This window comes from Lepidochelys olivacea, assembly GCF_965140295.1.
Source record: "Lepidochelys olivacea isolate rLepOli2 genome assembly, chromosome: 2".
Lineage (NCBI taxonomy): Eukaryota > Metazoa > Chordata > Testudines > Cheloniidae > Lepidochelys > Lepidochelys olivacea.
In genome coordinates, this window is record NC_140412.1 from 138,561,781 (window position 1) to 138,578,341 (window position 16,561).

At 41.7% G+C, this 16,561-nt stretch overlaps 1 protein-coding gene across 3 annotated transcripts in view; it reads right to left on the reverse strand.

Annotated features, from left to right (window-relative positions):
• Positions 1-16,561, reverse strand: part of TRIO (trio Rho guanine nucleotide exchange factor) — a 401,689-nt gene that overhangs the window by 162,357 nt on the left and 222,771 nt on the right. For all 3 annotated transcript variants that reach the window (XM_084621487.1, XM_084621488.1, XM_084621489.1), the window contains exons 14-17: positions 11,204-11,399; positions 10,390-10,556; positions 4,274-4,393; positions 877-1,068 (exon numbers count right to left, since the gene is read on the reverse strand). In XM_084621487.1, coding sequence (XP_084477613.1) covers positions 877-1,068; positions 4,274-4,393; positions 10,390-10,556; positions 11,204-11,399 — 675 coding nt within the window. The remainder of the gene's footprint in view (positions 1-876; positions 1,069-4,273; positions 4,394-10,389; positions 10,557-11,203; positions 11,400-16,561) is intronic.

Here is a 16,561-nt window from a genome sequence, read left to right on the forward strand (position 1 = left end):
GTATTTCAGTTGAACAACACTGTGAAGTAGTTTGATCCAGGAGACTTGAAACCAAGAACCCTAGACATCTAATCCCAGCTCTGACATAGATGCTGATTGTGTCTTCAATTTATCTGTTTTCCATCCCGCCTCTCTAAAATAGGGAAACTGCCATCAGCCTCTGCCCAGGATGTGATGTGGATTAAAACTCATGAAACACTTTGAAGATGAAAAGTATGATATAGGTGATAACACATAGTTATTTATGATAGGATTTTAATCAAGCTATGATCAGAAGTGATTTCTTACATGACAGTACATCTGCACATATGACACTTTCCCTGGGCAAGGCCCTTTCCAGAAACTGAAAATCCAAATTACTCAATTACGTAATCCTGATTTGAAACATGGGGGAAAAGAAAAAAAGGTCAAGAAGGGCAGATGGGGATTTAAGATGTAGCTGACTTACCACTAAAGAAAAAATCTAATACCAGAGCAACATTTTAGAGGAAATCTTACATAAATGTTATTAATAACGTGAATAATTTGTAACCAAGCATTTTACAAACACACTTTGTTTTATCAGTTATAATGTGTGGTTTTTGCTTTCTGCTCAGTATAGAAAATAAAACTTCACTGACTGTACTGCAATTTGGTTAGGGTCCGTTTCATTTTTCTAGGCCTCAGTTAATATAATACCGTCAGCGTTTCCACGACAGCATGGAAAGTTCTAAATAAAAATTTTAAAATACCAACATTTCTGCTAATATCAGTTTTATAAACTTGAGCTCTAAAGCTAATTAACTCTGCCACTTGAGCCAAAGGTAATTTTTATGATAAAACATCACAAATCCCTTTACTATTCTGCAAGGCATGGGTCTTCAGGAGTTCCTATACCTGCTCTGACGTTTTATAGAAGGCGACGGAAGCATTCACAAGTTTGAGACGGTCCTCCATCTTGAGCATCAGCTGTTGCCAATGAGAAGCAACTTTCTCAGCGCAGTCCCTGATCATATCCATATCATAATGATTAGCCTGCAGCATCGCCTCTGCTTTCTGCTGCACCTGCAGTGCACTTTGATGCGTTTTCTGATAAGAAGTTGAAATAAAATATTTAGTTGCATAACGTTTAAATGCATTTGCTTTAAATCCACGTTTCACTTTCTTATTTGCAATGCTATTTTCTACACACATATATCAGACAAAGGAAATAAAGGGCTAGCAGTAGGTTTGCAGCATAACTTTTTCTAGGCAAACAAATATGAAGTAAATTCAACAGAGATTTATTATCAATTGACAGTGTCTATCACTCTCCAAGAACATCAACTGCATAGCAACAGATTATGCAAGCCATACAATGCTCGCCGAGTTACAGTACATAACCAAATTATAATTATGGCTTCCAGGTTTGTTCTCTCTTTGGATTGGGAGGGGAAAGGTGGAGTGTTCTGGGTCCAAATACCCCAGGGGGAGAACGGGGACTGAACCTCAAAGAATAAGCATTTGAATCAATTGATTGGCTACAATACTACTGTACTATAGAAGTATATTGAGTAAGGTCTCTTATGAAAGCTGGTGACACACTGGTGATTACTATCATTGTGAAATGTATGTACTAACAATGTATGAGGAGTTAGGAATGTTCACTCATATTATGCTTTAAAGCAGAGGTGAGCAAAACTACGGCCCACAGGACCGTCCTGCCTGGCCCTTGATCTCCCGGGTGGGGGCGCTAGCCCCCGGCACCTCCCCTGCTGTCTCCCCCTCCCCCACAGCCTCAGATCGGAGCACCGCCAGTGCTCTGGTCCGCCGTTCCTACCAGGCAGCGTGGCTGCGAACTCCTGCTGCTCTGAGCGGCATGGTAAGGGGGCAGGGAGTTGGATAAGGGGCAGGGGATCCCAGGGGACAGGGAGTGGAGGTTCTTGGGGGTGGTCAGGGGACTGGGAACGGGGGGGAGGGGGGGGTTGGATAGGTGTGGGAGTCCCAGGGGGCCTGGCGGGGGCGTGGATAGGGGTCGGGGGCTTGGATAGGTGGGGTCCCCGGGGGGGGCCCAGGGGGCGGTTGGTTCCCAGGAGGGGGGCAGTCAGGGGACAAGGATCGGTGTGGGGGAGGGGGGCAGTTGGATGGGTCATAGGTTCTGAGGGGGGCAGGAAGTGGGAGGGGGCAGGGGCCAGGCTGTTTGGGGAGGCACAGCCTTGCCTACCCGGCCCTCTATACAGTTTCGCAACCCCGATGTGGCCCTCAGGTCAAAAAGTTTGTCCGCCCCTACTTTAAAATCTGTGACTAAACAAAGGGAGAAACAGGTATTCTCCTAGATAGGGGGGAAGGCAGCCTTCCACATATCTCCAACGTAAATTAAGCATTGTGGAATCAACACAACAGAAGTTCCTTTTACATACGAATCAGAAGGAAAGAGGGAGATGGGAAGAACAGCACAAGTCTGAACACCAGGGTGCATCCTGAGTCTGGGGACAAAACAGTGAGTTTTGGAAATACAAAAGGGGATGCAAAAAGCCTTTTCATTTTTGCGTCCATCTCTAATGGGACGATCAGGTACAGTACCCTGTGAGCCTATGAAAGTTGATGTGGGTAAGGAAATTGTTTAGGCCATGATTGTAACTGGCTAGAATTAACTTTTAGTCACAAGAAAGAGCATTCTGTTTGTTTTATTTGTAACCTCTCCTCGCTCTCTTTCACTCTTACTTGTAATCACTTAATTCTTCTTTCACTAGGTTTCTTGATAATAAACATATTCTTGTTTTATTAGAAAAGTATCTTAAGTGTGGGTCTTCAGCCAACTACCAGGCTGTTGTGTGTTGTCTTTTTGGATGTAGCAAACTTGGTATCTTCTGTGAGGGTTCAGCAAGAGGGACTGGACGCTGCAGGGGCAACTTGGATCTGGAAGGGCTGTTGGTGTCACCCTGCAAGGGCTGGAGCCAGGTTGAGGCCATTGTGTAGTGAGCTGGCTGCTGGTTTCAGGGCTCTGAGGCAAAGTTACACAGCACAAAGGTTACAGGGCAGGCAGTGACAACCTCTTACTGGTCTGGGTGAAACCCAAAGCATCACAGCTTGATTATTGGATATCAGAATTATTTTCTTCATACAAACTTTCTTGCAATCCATTTCACACTTATGTGGAGTGAAAATGGATAGAACAAGTATCCAGGGGGATGTGAAATGAGCCAACTAATTGATTATTTGTTAATGATAATACTGAACATTTGGTCCCCCAGTAAAAACATACACCTGTTTGTAATCTGGAAGCCCTACGTACAAGAAGTTTGATTATATCCAAGTGCACTATGATCCAGAAAATATTCAAATTAAAAATCATCATCATTTATCCCTACAAGGATAAATATTCATAGCTCAGGAGTGTTATACCCTATACCAAAGCTTTCAAGAGTGAGGACGCACACACTACAAACTGTAAACAGAGATGGGAAACAGAAAACGCCACAAAAAGGCAGCAAAACAGAAGGCATTTATTGTAAAATAGAGTTCTTCTGAAAACAAAAAAGCTAATCAACCACCAGAGACTTTTTAGTGTTCAGCAACAATAAAATACTGAACAAATATCTACACACTACCTCTCCCCACATGCCAAAAAATTTGGCTTTAATTTTTTGTCCAGTTTTATACTGAAAGGGTAGACAGGATTAACACTAACATACTAATAATGAAAGCTCAGTTAGCAAGACCTTGTAAAGATCAAATTAAAGTATTAATAAAACCTAGTAATTTACATATACAGTACACTGAAGTTATGAGACCATGTTAGGAAAACTTTTATCTTATCTATAATGATGCAATTTGTGTATATTCCCCATTTGTAACCAATCTGTCATCTATTATATTAGCTTAGTCTTAAAACCTAAAAACCCACAGCATCCTATTCTAAAACGCTGTGTTTGCAATAGTCTTTTGTTTGATTAAATCTGTCTCAGCCATTTTGTAAATACACAATTTAAATATTTATATAAAGTGAACTTCCACTGCCCTTGACTTATTAAAAGCACTGCACTGACATAGAACAGAATCACGACTGTCAGAATCCCTGCTACCCAAAACTCCCTTTCCTAGAAACTGTCCTCACCTCCCTCCATCTATTCACCCCAAATGTACACACTCATGTTATTAACCTTTTCGTTGTTGCCCAGGTGGGTGAGAGATCTACCTAGAAGGTACATACGGATTTAATCTATTCCTCATGTTGCTTTATAATGATTGCCATGAACTATATCGTAAGCACCCATCTTATTGGAGAATGGCATGAACACCACACTTTTTATACCTCTATAGCATGCTGGAACTGCTCATGTTCTCTTTGCAGCTGTTCTGCCTCCTGGAGGGAGCTAGCCGTGATAAGCCCCGCATTTAACATGGACTCCCCATTTCGGATCCAGCCCAGCACCTGAAACAGAACACAAGACAGCACAATTTAGAAGTCCTCCTCAGATCAGCAAGAAAGGCTCCATTTCTATTACTACACAGAAGTAAGTTATTTGCAATTAACACTACTTAAGGAAACAAGACTTGTTCCACAACATAATGCCCTTGACAGTGCCTGGAAAACAACACTAGGTGAAGTTACAGAACTGATTTATAACAGCTAACGTTAATTTTGTTTCAGATCAAGAATTTGAACTGTGAGCATAAGGCTTAGTAACTGTACGTTTATGACTATATGCACATACAAACGCTAAGATAATGACTACTGTATTTTTTTTTTTTTAATTCTTGGTTGTCAAACTCAGACTTGAGCTACCTTTAAGTCATCCATTAAGCCTTTTAGTGGGGAATGAAGCAGTAAGAACATCATATTGAGGCAATCTATGGTACTAATGTTAATGCATGTTTTGGGCTACTCTCTCCCTTCTGACTTTTGAATGCTCCTGGGTAAGTACTTCTGCACTCCCGCCATGTGTGAACCCCACTGTCTGACACTCACAAGAATAGAATCCTATTTGGTTCCCAGTGCAATACAAATGTGGTAGTACCCACATATATCAACAGTGGGTTTAAAACACAAACAAGTCAAGTAACTGGTTAGGGTGTTGCATAACCACAGTAACTCAGAGTTGGATCTCCCCATCCAGAGTGGGGAACAGCACCAAGCCTAGTTCTCCCTCAAACAGCTCAGGAAGTTACAAACAGCAAGATATGCATATATGTATATATATGTATATGCACTAATGTTCCGTTTATATTATATGTCACTTCCCCCTCCCACACTGTCAAAAATGTCACCAGATTTATATGACTACCTGCCAATACCTAGTTCTACAGTTAATCACTTAAAGGTGGAGTTGTCATGATATGTTGAAAACATGTCAGGGATGGGAAACCAGAAAGGAAGTTAAAGAAATTAAACAGTCTATATCGTCTCAAAGTGAAAAGGGTTAATGTAGAAAAACATGGAAATGCAGCGTACCCTACTGTAAGGTATCTGTACTTAGAACAAGCTTCACAGCTCCAGTAACTGACCTTTAGTGTTGCACTTTTTGCAGGTTTGGCCAAGAATAATCTTAAAATCAAGGTATTTTGAGGGTTCACTTATAGATTTTAACAAGTCCGCAGCTGTAGGGTATATGTAGCAAGAAGTATTACCCTAATAGGAAGAGTATATGGGGCTTATGATATCTGCAGCCCCAGAGAATCTAATTAATGTATATTTGAGAATTTAAAATGGTGAACTCCCCACCATCTGTGTCATAAATCAACTCACCAGGAAGACTGGAGTGAGAATTGTATAGGTCTCGAAGACAGAAAGTCAGTACTATTGTATTGTCAAGCTAAGTGCCATGGAGGATGAATCTATTCATGTAGATGGGGCAACTGTTAGCATGCAGAGCGTAATACAGCAAAGAAATTGTGTTGGTCATACTGTCAAAGTTTAACTGCATATGGGCATCATCTCCTCTCAGCTATTAACAATAATTTTCAACATCACAGTTTCTAAACAAGGTGGATAGTAATTTAGATCCACAAAGCTTTTTCCAGGTGCATTTCATATTAGATGGCCTCTCCTTTCCCCAGTTCAAGGAAACTGCTAGCTTATTCTCTCCCTTATTAATATTTCTCATCTTCTCTGAGAGGAAGGCATACGGTGGTCTCATAAGGTGCAGTAGAGCAGAGCTAAGGTGCAATTCCACTCCTTGTCATTTATAAATTTGACCTGGATAACTAACTACATTGGCCTACGATCTATTGGTTTATGCTACTTTAATGGACATTAAAAAAAATGTAATTATTTCCCTAATTTTTTTTTTAAAGTCTTAAGAATTCATCTGGTAAACTTTGATAGCTTGTTCTTGGTTTCTCAAGCTAGAATGTATTTCAGTCTATATTTGTGAAGTATTATTATGGTATAATGTCAACACAGGAGTTTTTGAATGGCTCAGGACTGAGGGGGGGACTCACAAACCCTGCAGGAGCCCACTTCTAAGACTGGGACATATATTAAACCCCATAATCTCTGGTGGCCCCACTACAGATATCAGGAAGTCAATGGATATAATAATAAACACCATCAGAACATAGATTTTAAAAAAAAAAATTTTCATGTCAGTTAAAATTTAACAATCAATTTTCTGAAAATAGCATAAGACACCAGTGCTGACACTGAGAAACAAGCAAATTTTGTAAAGGTTAAATTGAGTTTCATGAGGCAAAAACTGTTAGAAATCTTATGGAAAAAGCACACCACCCTTATTTTTCAAGCCAATGTCTGATGTGTGTTGCATCAGTTTACCTTTCACTTCCCCCCAGAATTCTCTTCTAGCCAGACACCACACATCCCTGGAGTTCAAGTCAAGCTCTACTCGTCCCTACATCTGAAGCAATCTCTCTTCTTGAGCACCAAGCATCCTGAGACCCCCTCCAAGTTCCACCTCAAACCCCTTCTTCTATACCACTCTCTGCTGCTATTTACTCTTGCCCTACCCAACTCTATTCGGCATCTTAATTTAGCAAGCAAAGCTTTTATGTGACTTATTAAAGCCTCTGTTCCTCTTTTAGCCCTTCCACTACCTCCTCATTTTCTGTTATCGTTCTAGCTTGTAGTTTTATCTACACTAACTTTTTTTTTTTTTTTTGGGGTGGGTGGGGGAAATTACCACTGCTGTCAGAAATAAAAAGAGCTGAACCAGTGGTAGAGGTAAAGTAATTAAGGCACCAGCAGCCATGGATGTTTTTATCACCATGTCCATTTGTTGTGCTCAAAGCAAGGATGGACAACTCCAATCAAAATTAAGTAGCTGCAAGAGCCTCGTCTTCACAGTGCTCCCACCATTGTTGCTATCACTGGTAGAGTTGAGGGACAATTGTGGCAACTAAACCCAGCACAGGCACATCTCATTTGTTTTCATTAGATGGTAAACAGCTTGAGCTATCGACCCCTTTTTCTTTGGAGGGCACCATGCCACGCTACTGCTATATGTAAATGAATCATGAAAAGAAGTCAGCAGTAGCAGCAGGTTTGACAGTTAGTGGGGGAGTCAAAATCATGACTAAACTGAAAAGCTGGTTACAATCTTAGCTCTGCAGAGACACTGTCTCTCCATAACGTAATGGATGCTTATGCCCAGTTCAACAGTAGTAAATTGGGCAGGAAATCACAGTAATTTAACCCTGGAAACCATGTGTTCAGAGCTTCTGGCAACAAAATACAAACAACAGAACAGTCTGAAAAGGAGGTTTAGTATGTCGTGTTCCTCTCAGATAGCGCAAGGGCTGTGACCTGCTGTGCTACAAAGCTTTTTCCAGTTCAGAGGAAACAGCAAGTGGTCCTGCTTCCTGGCTTAACCGCCCCCCCCAAAACTCATGTATTTGTATTAAGGTAATGAAAGTCAGAAGAAATAAAAGTTACTAGTCCCAAAACACTTCAAAGGGTGTTAGTAGAATTATAAGGAGACCACACAAATACAAAGTATCAGACCATATTTTTAGATTCATACACTTTTCAGTCTCAAGATGAGAGAAGCATTTTTAGATTATATGGATAAGAAGCGATAAACTTACAAATTAAGTGTTTAACATATGCATGCACCCTCTCAGTTGTGTGTTTAAATAAGTATTTATATTAAGCACAGTTTATGAACTTATTTGAAAATTCAAACGCCTTTGAAAAACGTGACAGGTCAAGAATGACAGTATTACAGTTAATATAAAACTCCAGACAGATAAAAATGGGTTCTTAATTGTTGATATTAAGGTATAACCTCGAGACAAGCATAATGGGGCCCTGATTTCTGTTAAGACCTATACTAACCATAAGAGAGAGCACTTGCCTTGAAGAACTTACAATCTAAATATTCTTTATGGGTTGCACCCTTTCATGTGAACATTCATAAATCTGAAGGGACTAAAAAAATAAAAAACCACAGGAAGATGCTCTGTAAACAACCTATCTCCTGGGTGGGAATATTACTGTTTTATGACTAGGCAGTATGAACAATACTATCTTGGCAAGTGTTTTTTATTTACAATACTAGAAATGAGGTCTAGTTCTAAAGGGCCTGATCCAACTGACTTTTAAGTCAGCTGAAAGATTCCCACAAACTTACTTCAAGAAGAAGAGGGGTCCAATCTCAGCAATTAACATCTATGTAAGAGGCTTGTGCTAAATGCTTTCAGTACTTTGGTTTTATAGTCAACTTTCAATGTCCACTTTAGCTAGGATTACTAATCACTCAGAAAAATGAAGAGTCACACAGGGTTTACTGAGTAAATCCTGAAAACACGTATTAAGCATGACACTGGCATTGCTCAGCAGTATACCTCTGTCAACTACTGTAGGACATGTGATCAGCAACACATGGCAATGCAATTTTCAACTGTTCCTCCTCTCTCGCTCCCTGGTCCCCCAGCTCTCATACACAAATGCAGGTGACAGGACAGCGTACGCTGTAGTAAGAATTACATATGTGATTAAACCATAAATATAGTATGCCATGGAATAGGAACCAAGTACTATTTTCTAAAGCACGATTGCTTCGACCTCACTGGAAAGGGAGGGGTAGTGCCGCTGACCACATTCTAGTCCATCAGCATTTCATAAAGAAAAGATCCTGTCTCAGCTGGTGAGTGACTCTCTGCAATCAAGAATATATTGTGCAAGCTGGACATTATAACCAACTGGCACTTTCCTTTCATCCTCACAAGACAACATGTAATAAATAACAGAAGGGCTGTCTCAGCTACATCATTGGAAAATCTCTTCCACCTTCCTTTCTCTTACAGTAAAAGGGTCATTTGCACTCTGTAATCATTCTAAGAAGTGCTGCCTATACTGTCTGCACACTGGCCAACTATAAACATTTAGATACTTCAAGTTACATTACAGTAGGGTGGTCACATGATTCACAGCTTCTTCAGGCTGAGCTCCTTGCACACCAGGGGCTTCTTGCACTCCTTCATTCCCTTTCACAAGTTTCCGGGGGGGGGGGGTGCACCCTCCCATCCTCCCCCTCTACTTCAGCGTTCCCTACAACCCACCTCAACCCCTTCCCACATGCCAGGGGTTCTTTATGCCCCCTGCTCTCCCCTATTCCATATGCCAGGGGCTCTGTGCACCCCCTCCCCATTCCCAGGTTCCCCAGTCTTCCATCACCCATTTCCCTCCTGTCTGGGAGTAAGTCATTCAGGGTGCCAACATTTTAAACTCTATTTGGACAATGGGTAGAGCTCAGATGGGGACTGTTGTTACGCTGGAAGATGCTAATAGGAGCTAGAAGATGTCCATGGCTGTTATCAACCGGTTTTTTGATCTATGGACAATTAGAGCTGGCTGAAGCTGCTGGCTCTGTTCACCAGGTGCAAGGGCCCCCTTTCTGCCTTCTGGATTTCCTAATTTCACCAAAATCAATAGACTTATGCCCACCGATGCCTAAAACCATCTCCGAAATTTTGGACTTGACTACATGCAGCATTCCAAAGTTATTGCATTAAAGAAAGACAGAGATTCCATCAAGCTGAGTGAAAGGTCTCACTTCGCTCAGCCAGTATGATGTGCCCTGCTGTTATGCATTATCCCTCCTTACTGGTATGTGCTGCAAGCAAGACACCCATGCTAGTCACACTGCACAGGTCAGGGAATATTTCAAAGGATTTTTTACAGTCTGCTACAGGGAAGATACAAAAATGGACTGAACAGTCTAACTGCTCTTCAGACAGCGTTGTCCCATAGCAAACAGTAACTTAACAATTAAGCTGGTATTATCTGTTTTGAGATTCAAGGGTCAAAAAAGTGTGCTAGATGCTTAATTCTCAGGACAAAAATCTGCAAGAATAAGAAGTTAAAACACTTTTTTCTTACAACCTAGCTACCTTATTTGCATTCATATGTGTATATATATGGAACACATCCGCACATCTACTCACAACGCACAGAACGTATTTAGCTCGTACCTGTTTGACTTCAGCCTGCAGGTGGCGCAGCTGTACACATTGTTCCAAGTGTTTCCGATGCTGTTCCGCTGCCGAGTCCAGCTCCTGTTGTTTCTCATGAAGAAATTCCAGCAGATCCTGAACACGAGTTGCCATATCTACATCTCTGTCACAAAGCAGCTCCACACCTGTGGAGACCCATTAATTTGAAACATACGTGGATCTAATTTCCAGGGGAGTTACAGTTATTATATACCAACAATTTTCGATTTAGTAAAATATACTTAAATCTTGAAGAATTTGATTAAGGAACTTAAACATTATTTCCAGGTGTTTTATAATGAGCAAGTGAATGCTCAACATTATCTTGGGAGAAGTCCTTAAAGTCTATAATGATATCTTGTGAAGGATTAAATGCAGCAGGATATTGCAAAGAAAATCAAGTGAAAAGGGTTAAGAAACTAAAATATGAATTGCTTTTACTTGTAAAGTCAATGCATAATTTACAGACATGACGTATCTCAAAATAAATTCCCTGTACTATTCATTCTATTCTTTTTTCTATTTACTTTCACTTCCTACAGAGTTCCCCCCACCCCCACTTTAAACCTGAGCATTTTAATTGTCAGTAGGGTCTACTTTATTAGAGATCCGCATGCTTCATCTATTTTATTTAAATGCTATGGAATTATTTTCAAGTAGCAAAATACATGTCCATTCTCCTCTCGATTGTGATTAATGGGGATCGATGCCACTTTCAGACCCCTGTTAGTATCAGTTTGGATAATCTCTCTAAAGACATTAACCAGAATAAGATGGGACAGATCCATCTTACCAGAGGCCTGCACTTCATTGACATACTGCAGTAGATCTTGTCCTTGGTGGATGACATCAAAGGTCAGGTTATTCATGGTCAGGGCTTTGTCTGCATGGTGTTGGAGTCTCTGCTCTGCTATCGTAAGATCTTCAGTGTCAAAGTCATTCATCTGCTGAGAGAGCTCATCATTCCACGATTCAAGGTCTGAAATTATCTGATATAGAGAAAGGAGAGGTTTTTATTGGGATTAAGAACTACAACTTGTCCAATTTGTACTGGAGAATCAGATGACCAGGAATTCAAAAACAAGTTAGAAGAACTATGCTTTCCTCCTCCATCTGTTCTCTCCCCAGCTAACAGCTTTGTAATATCCATTCGGCAAAACATCTAAGCTACAGACTAACGTAACTATTACTGACTTGTACAAACACTGGGCTGTCTGAGCAAGTTTTGGAAGTTATTAGTTTTATGATGTAGGCAGGCAAGAAAATTCTGCTAATTTGGGAGGTAAGGAATTCCTCCTTGAGGTTAGCGCTGGCTCTGTAGGCCAACAGCAGAGCGTGCATGCTTGTGTGCGCGTGTGTGCATGCAAGCACTTTTAATATCAATTTACAAGCATATTACTTTGCAGGCAGCAGAATTATCGTCTTTGTACCCATGGGTAAAATAAACAAACTTTGGCATAAAACCTCAGGGAGAAAATCTATTCACTTACGCTAAGAGTGGTAAGAAACAACAGTCATACAGCAGCATGGTGTGCCAGTTTAGCCTTCAGCTACGCCACTCAGGTGCATTAATAAAACGAGCCAATAACGCCTCACCTTTGTGAGCAAGAACTGTCAGTTTTCTTGTGTGTGTTCCATTATCGGCTAACCGCTTAGCAAAACTCTTGTCGTAGTATATTGAGAATTTTATACAGAAAAGCTCAAGTGCAGTAATTATATAACCTATCCAATCAATCTTACGTTCTGAAATCTTGATTTTAAGTGTACCCAAACTTAGTTTACTTAGATTTACGTATCTCTTGACACAGCTCCAACATCAATTGCATGGTATTTTAGTAAACAGTATTTTAGTACTTCAAATCAAATGCAAAGTCGTTTTGTTTCTTCCCAAGAGCGTGTTTTTCCATGTGTCAATTTGAAAACCAGCACCACTCTTGTAGCTGATACCACTGAGGGGATGTTTACATGACAAGCATAAGAGCAGCACATTCTACAGCACTGCAAATGTGCCGCTGTAGCATAGACACTTACTACAGCGATAGAAGGGTTTTTTCCATCACTGTAGTAAGCCCATTCCTGCAAGAGGAAGCAGCTAGTTCGACAGAAGAATTCTTCAATTGACCAAGCACTGTCTCCACCAGGGCATAGGTCGGCTTAACTAGGTCAACTTAAGTTTTGGGTGTAGACCAAGCCTAAGGCATAAACAACTATCAGAAACTGCAAACAGTTAATTAAAAAAACAGGCTATTTATACAAAGTTAGCACCGTATCCCAATAGAATATCTGTAAGCCTCACTGTTGATCAGACTGGATTACTTTCTTGTGATAGGGTAGAAATAGATAAACAGCCATCAGACTCAAACAAACCTGTATCATATAGAGAAATCTCAAACACCGAATGATCTGGGGCCTATTATCTATGTTCTACTACAAAACCTTTCTGGACTTCCATATGTTTCACTGAAAATTGGTACTGGCATGGGAAAAGAATCATCATACAAAACCATTTGTGGTACAACCCTATTCCTAGGGCACTGTGTTTTAGGGAGCAAGATAGATGGGCACCAACAGCAGTGAGGGGAGAGAGGTAGAAAACACTGAAAACCAGGTAGCCCAGCTAAGAGGTGTTCATGCAGTACAACTGGTCATGCACAGGTATGCGATATAAGCTGGGTAGTGAGAATGCAGGTCCTGGGGCTGCTGCCTAACTGGCTATGGGAAAAACTGGCACTATGATAGGGGGTTCTAACATGGTGAGGGGCTCTGACACTGATCTGCCAAGCGGTTACTCAGGACTGAAAAGTTACAAGAATACAGAAAAGCTGCACAAAAATCTTGAAGCACTATTGGTGGGTACCCACTGGGTTTATCTGGCCATGGGGGACAAAAAGCTGATCAGAAAGGATCACAGCTTAAGCAATGGGTAGAAGCGTTATGTACTTGGATGCATTTTTCCTCTGGTTATTTTGTATTTTGCTTACTAGACATCATGCAAATTATGCTGTAATGTAGGCATGGTTAGAGATATGCCATATTGGGTCCCTTATGGAACGTCCACTCTCAGGATGGCCTGCAGACACGGCACACCGAGCTAGCCCAGGTACAAATGGCAGCACAAACTGTGAGCCAGGGCTTTGGTGAGTTGAGTTTCTGGAACAAATTACTAAACAATCAGTTTGTAAGTACCTCAAGGATAACAGGGTTATAAGGAATAGCCAACATAAATTTGTCAAGAACAAGTCATGCCAAACCAACCTAATTTCCTTCTTTGACAGGATTACCGGCCAGGTGGTTAGTGAGAAAGCAGTAGATGTGATAACATTTGATTTTAGTGTGGCTTTTGACACAGTGCCAGATGACATTCTTATGAACAAACTGGAGAAATGCAGTCTAGATTAAATTACTAGAAGGTGGATGCACAACTAGTTGAAAGACCATACTCGAAGAGTAGTTATCAATGGTTTGCTGGGAGGGTGTATCTAGTGGCATCCTGCAGGGATCCGACACGTGTCTGGTAGGATTAAACATTTTCATTAAATGACAAGATTAATGGAGGTTGATGGTATACTTGTCATATTTGCACATGACACGATGATGTGAGGGGTTGTTAACACTTCAGAGGTCAGGATTAGAATTCAAAAGGACCTTGAAAAATTGGTAGAATTGGTCTGAATTCAACAAGATGAAATTCAGTGAAGATAAGTGCAAAGTACTTAACTTAGAAAGGAAAAATCAAATGCACAAATACAAACTAGGGAATACGTGGGTAGGTGGTAGTACTGTTGACAAGGATCTGGGGGTTATAGTGGATCACAAAATGAATATAAGTGAACAGTATGATGCAGTTGGAAAAAAGGCTATTATTTTAGAGTGTATTAACTGGAGTGTTGTATAAGACAAGGGATGTAAATTGTCTGTTCTCCTCAGCTGGAATACTGAGTCCGATTCTGGATGTCACAGTTTAGTAAAGACGTGAGCAAACTGGAGACGGTTCAGACGAGAGTGAGCCAATGATAAAAGGTTTACAAAACCTGGCATATGTGAAAAGGTTAAAAAAACAGGACATGTTTAGTCTCGAGAAAAGAAGACACGCGCGCGCGTGTGTGTGTGTGTGTAATCATCAAACATGTTAAGGGCTGTTATAAAAAGAGGATAGTAATCAATTGTTCTCCGTGTCCACTGAAGGTAGGATGAGAAGTATTGGGCTTAATCTGCAGCAAGGGAGATTAAGTTAGATATTAGGAGAAACTTTCTAACTATAAGGATAGTTAAGATATGGAATAAACTTCCAAGGGAGACTGTGGAATCCCCATTGGAAAAACACCTGTCAGGAATGGTCTAAGTGCAGGGGACCGGTCTTGATAACATCTTGAGGTCTCTTCCAGTCCTACTTTTCTATGATTCTATAACAGTATCCATGGATTTAAATATTGCAGAATTGTGCTATTGCTTGAGAAATCAAGCAGTTTATTTTCACTATCAAAGCTAAGTAAAACAGTAAACACCACAAATGGTTAACAGAGCTTAGCGCCAACGTAGGCACAGTCAAGTTTGAGCATTACTTTCTGTTTAAAAGCGGACTACTCTAAGCGCTGTAAAATCCTCGTGCTACCTCTGACTGGCTTGAAATTTGTTGTGCCTCATGGTGGATGCTGGGCAATATCAGTGGTCCAAATATGGGATCATTTGAGCAAAGACTTCCAAGATACAGCCTCCCCTGAACGCAGCATTTTACAAAGTCATCTAAGAGCTTGTCTACACTCTGGCACTTTACAGCGCTGCAACTTTCTTGCTCGGGGGTATGAAAGAACACCCCCCTGAGTGCTGCGAGTTTCAGCGCTGTAAAGTGCCAGTGTGGACAGTGCACCAGCGCTGGGAGCTATTCCCCTGGTGGGGGTGGGGGTTTTAGAGGGCTGGGAGAGCTCTCTCCCAGCGCTGGTGCCGTGACCACAAAAGCCACATCGAAGCACGGCCGCAGCAGCGCTTTAACGTTGCCAGTGAGGACGTGCCCTAAGTGCTTTAACATGATTTTGCAGACACCTAAGGCTTAACCTATGGCTCTTATCCTTCCCAACTAGATCTCAGTCAATCAGCACTCATCTTAGTTAGTGCACAGCACCCACTACCCTGCTGGGGAAGCAATATTGAAGTAGCTATTAACTTTAAGAGTCAGGAACTTCCAATCAGCTTGTGCTAACTTGGCACAAAGCTTCAAGCGTGCATGTGCAGCAAGACCAGGACTTTGTTAACAGCAAAAGGGCTTCCAGGCCATCTGTTGTCACAGCAACTGGGTGGCTCAAGGTGACAAGTTATGTTTACTGAACCTGTGCAACACCCATGCACTGTGAGTGCAAGCCCCACCCTTGGCAGCTCCTAGAGAATGTGTGTTGTGCATGTTTCTTGTTGTCTGCCTGCATCCAGCAAAGGCTCTTTTGGGGAGTTCTGCCCTGATACCAACATTTCTGCTTTAACATGCCCTAAAATCTAAATGCAAAAAGTCTGATTTTACTTAAGAATTGCTGTCAAGGAAGTAAGTGAAGATGAAAGACCCTAGACAATCGGGGTCTTCACCTGTTTCCTAAACAACAGAAGTGAGTATGATCAAAGGAGAGCAAGTGACTGATCAGTTTGGTTTCCTTATGTACAGCCCCTGCCCCTTACATGAGCTGCTCCTAACATTTTCATACTCTTATAAACTTTTGTGGGGCAGAAAGAGGAAGATGTGGGGAGTTTGCAGCAGCAAGGGGCTGTTGGGTAGTGGAGGGAGTGTGTTCTCTGCCCCATTGCCAAGCTTCCCCTGTAGAGCGGCGCTTTGGCACAGCTACTGAGAAGTGAGAACACTCTAGACAGCTACTTTTCTTAGTGTAAGTGAGCATTCAAACACTGTTTGCCCCACAACCTTCCCTTTCCTCCTCTGCGCTGCTCCTCCATCCCTGGCTGAGCCCATTCACAGCCCCATCTCTCAGAGAAACAGCTGGGGTGCCGAGAGTGAGCCAGGATTTGGGGACTCTGAGCCAGTCTCCTTGGTCATGTGCGAGATGGGATCCAGGGAGCCCTGTCCCTCTGGAAGGTTCTGAGCCCCTCTCCCTGATCCCCCATATGGGAACGAGCACCCGGGGGGCTCTGCCCCTCTGGACACTTATGAGCTTCA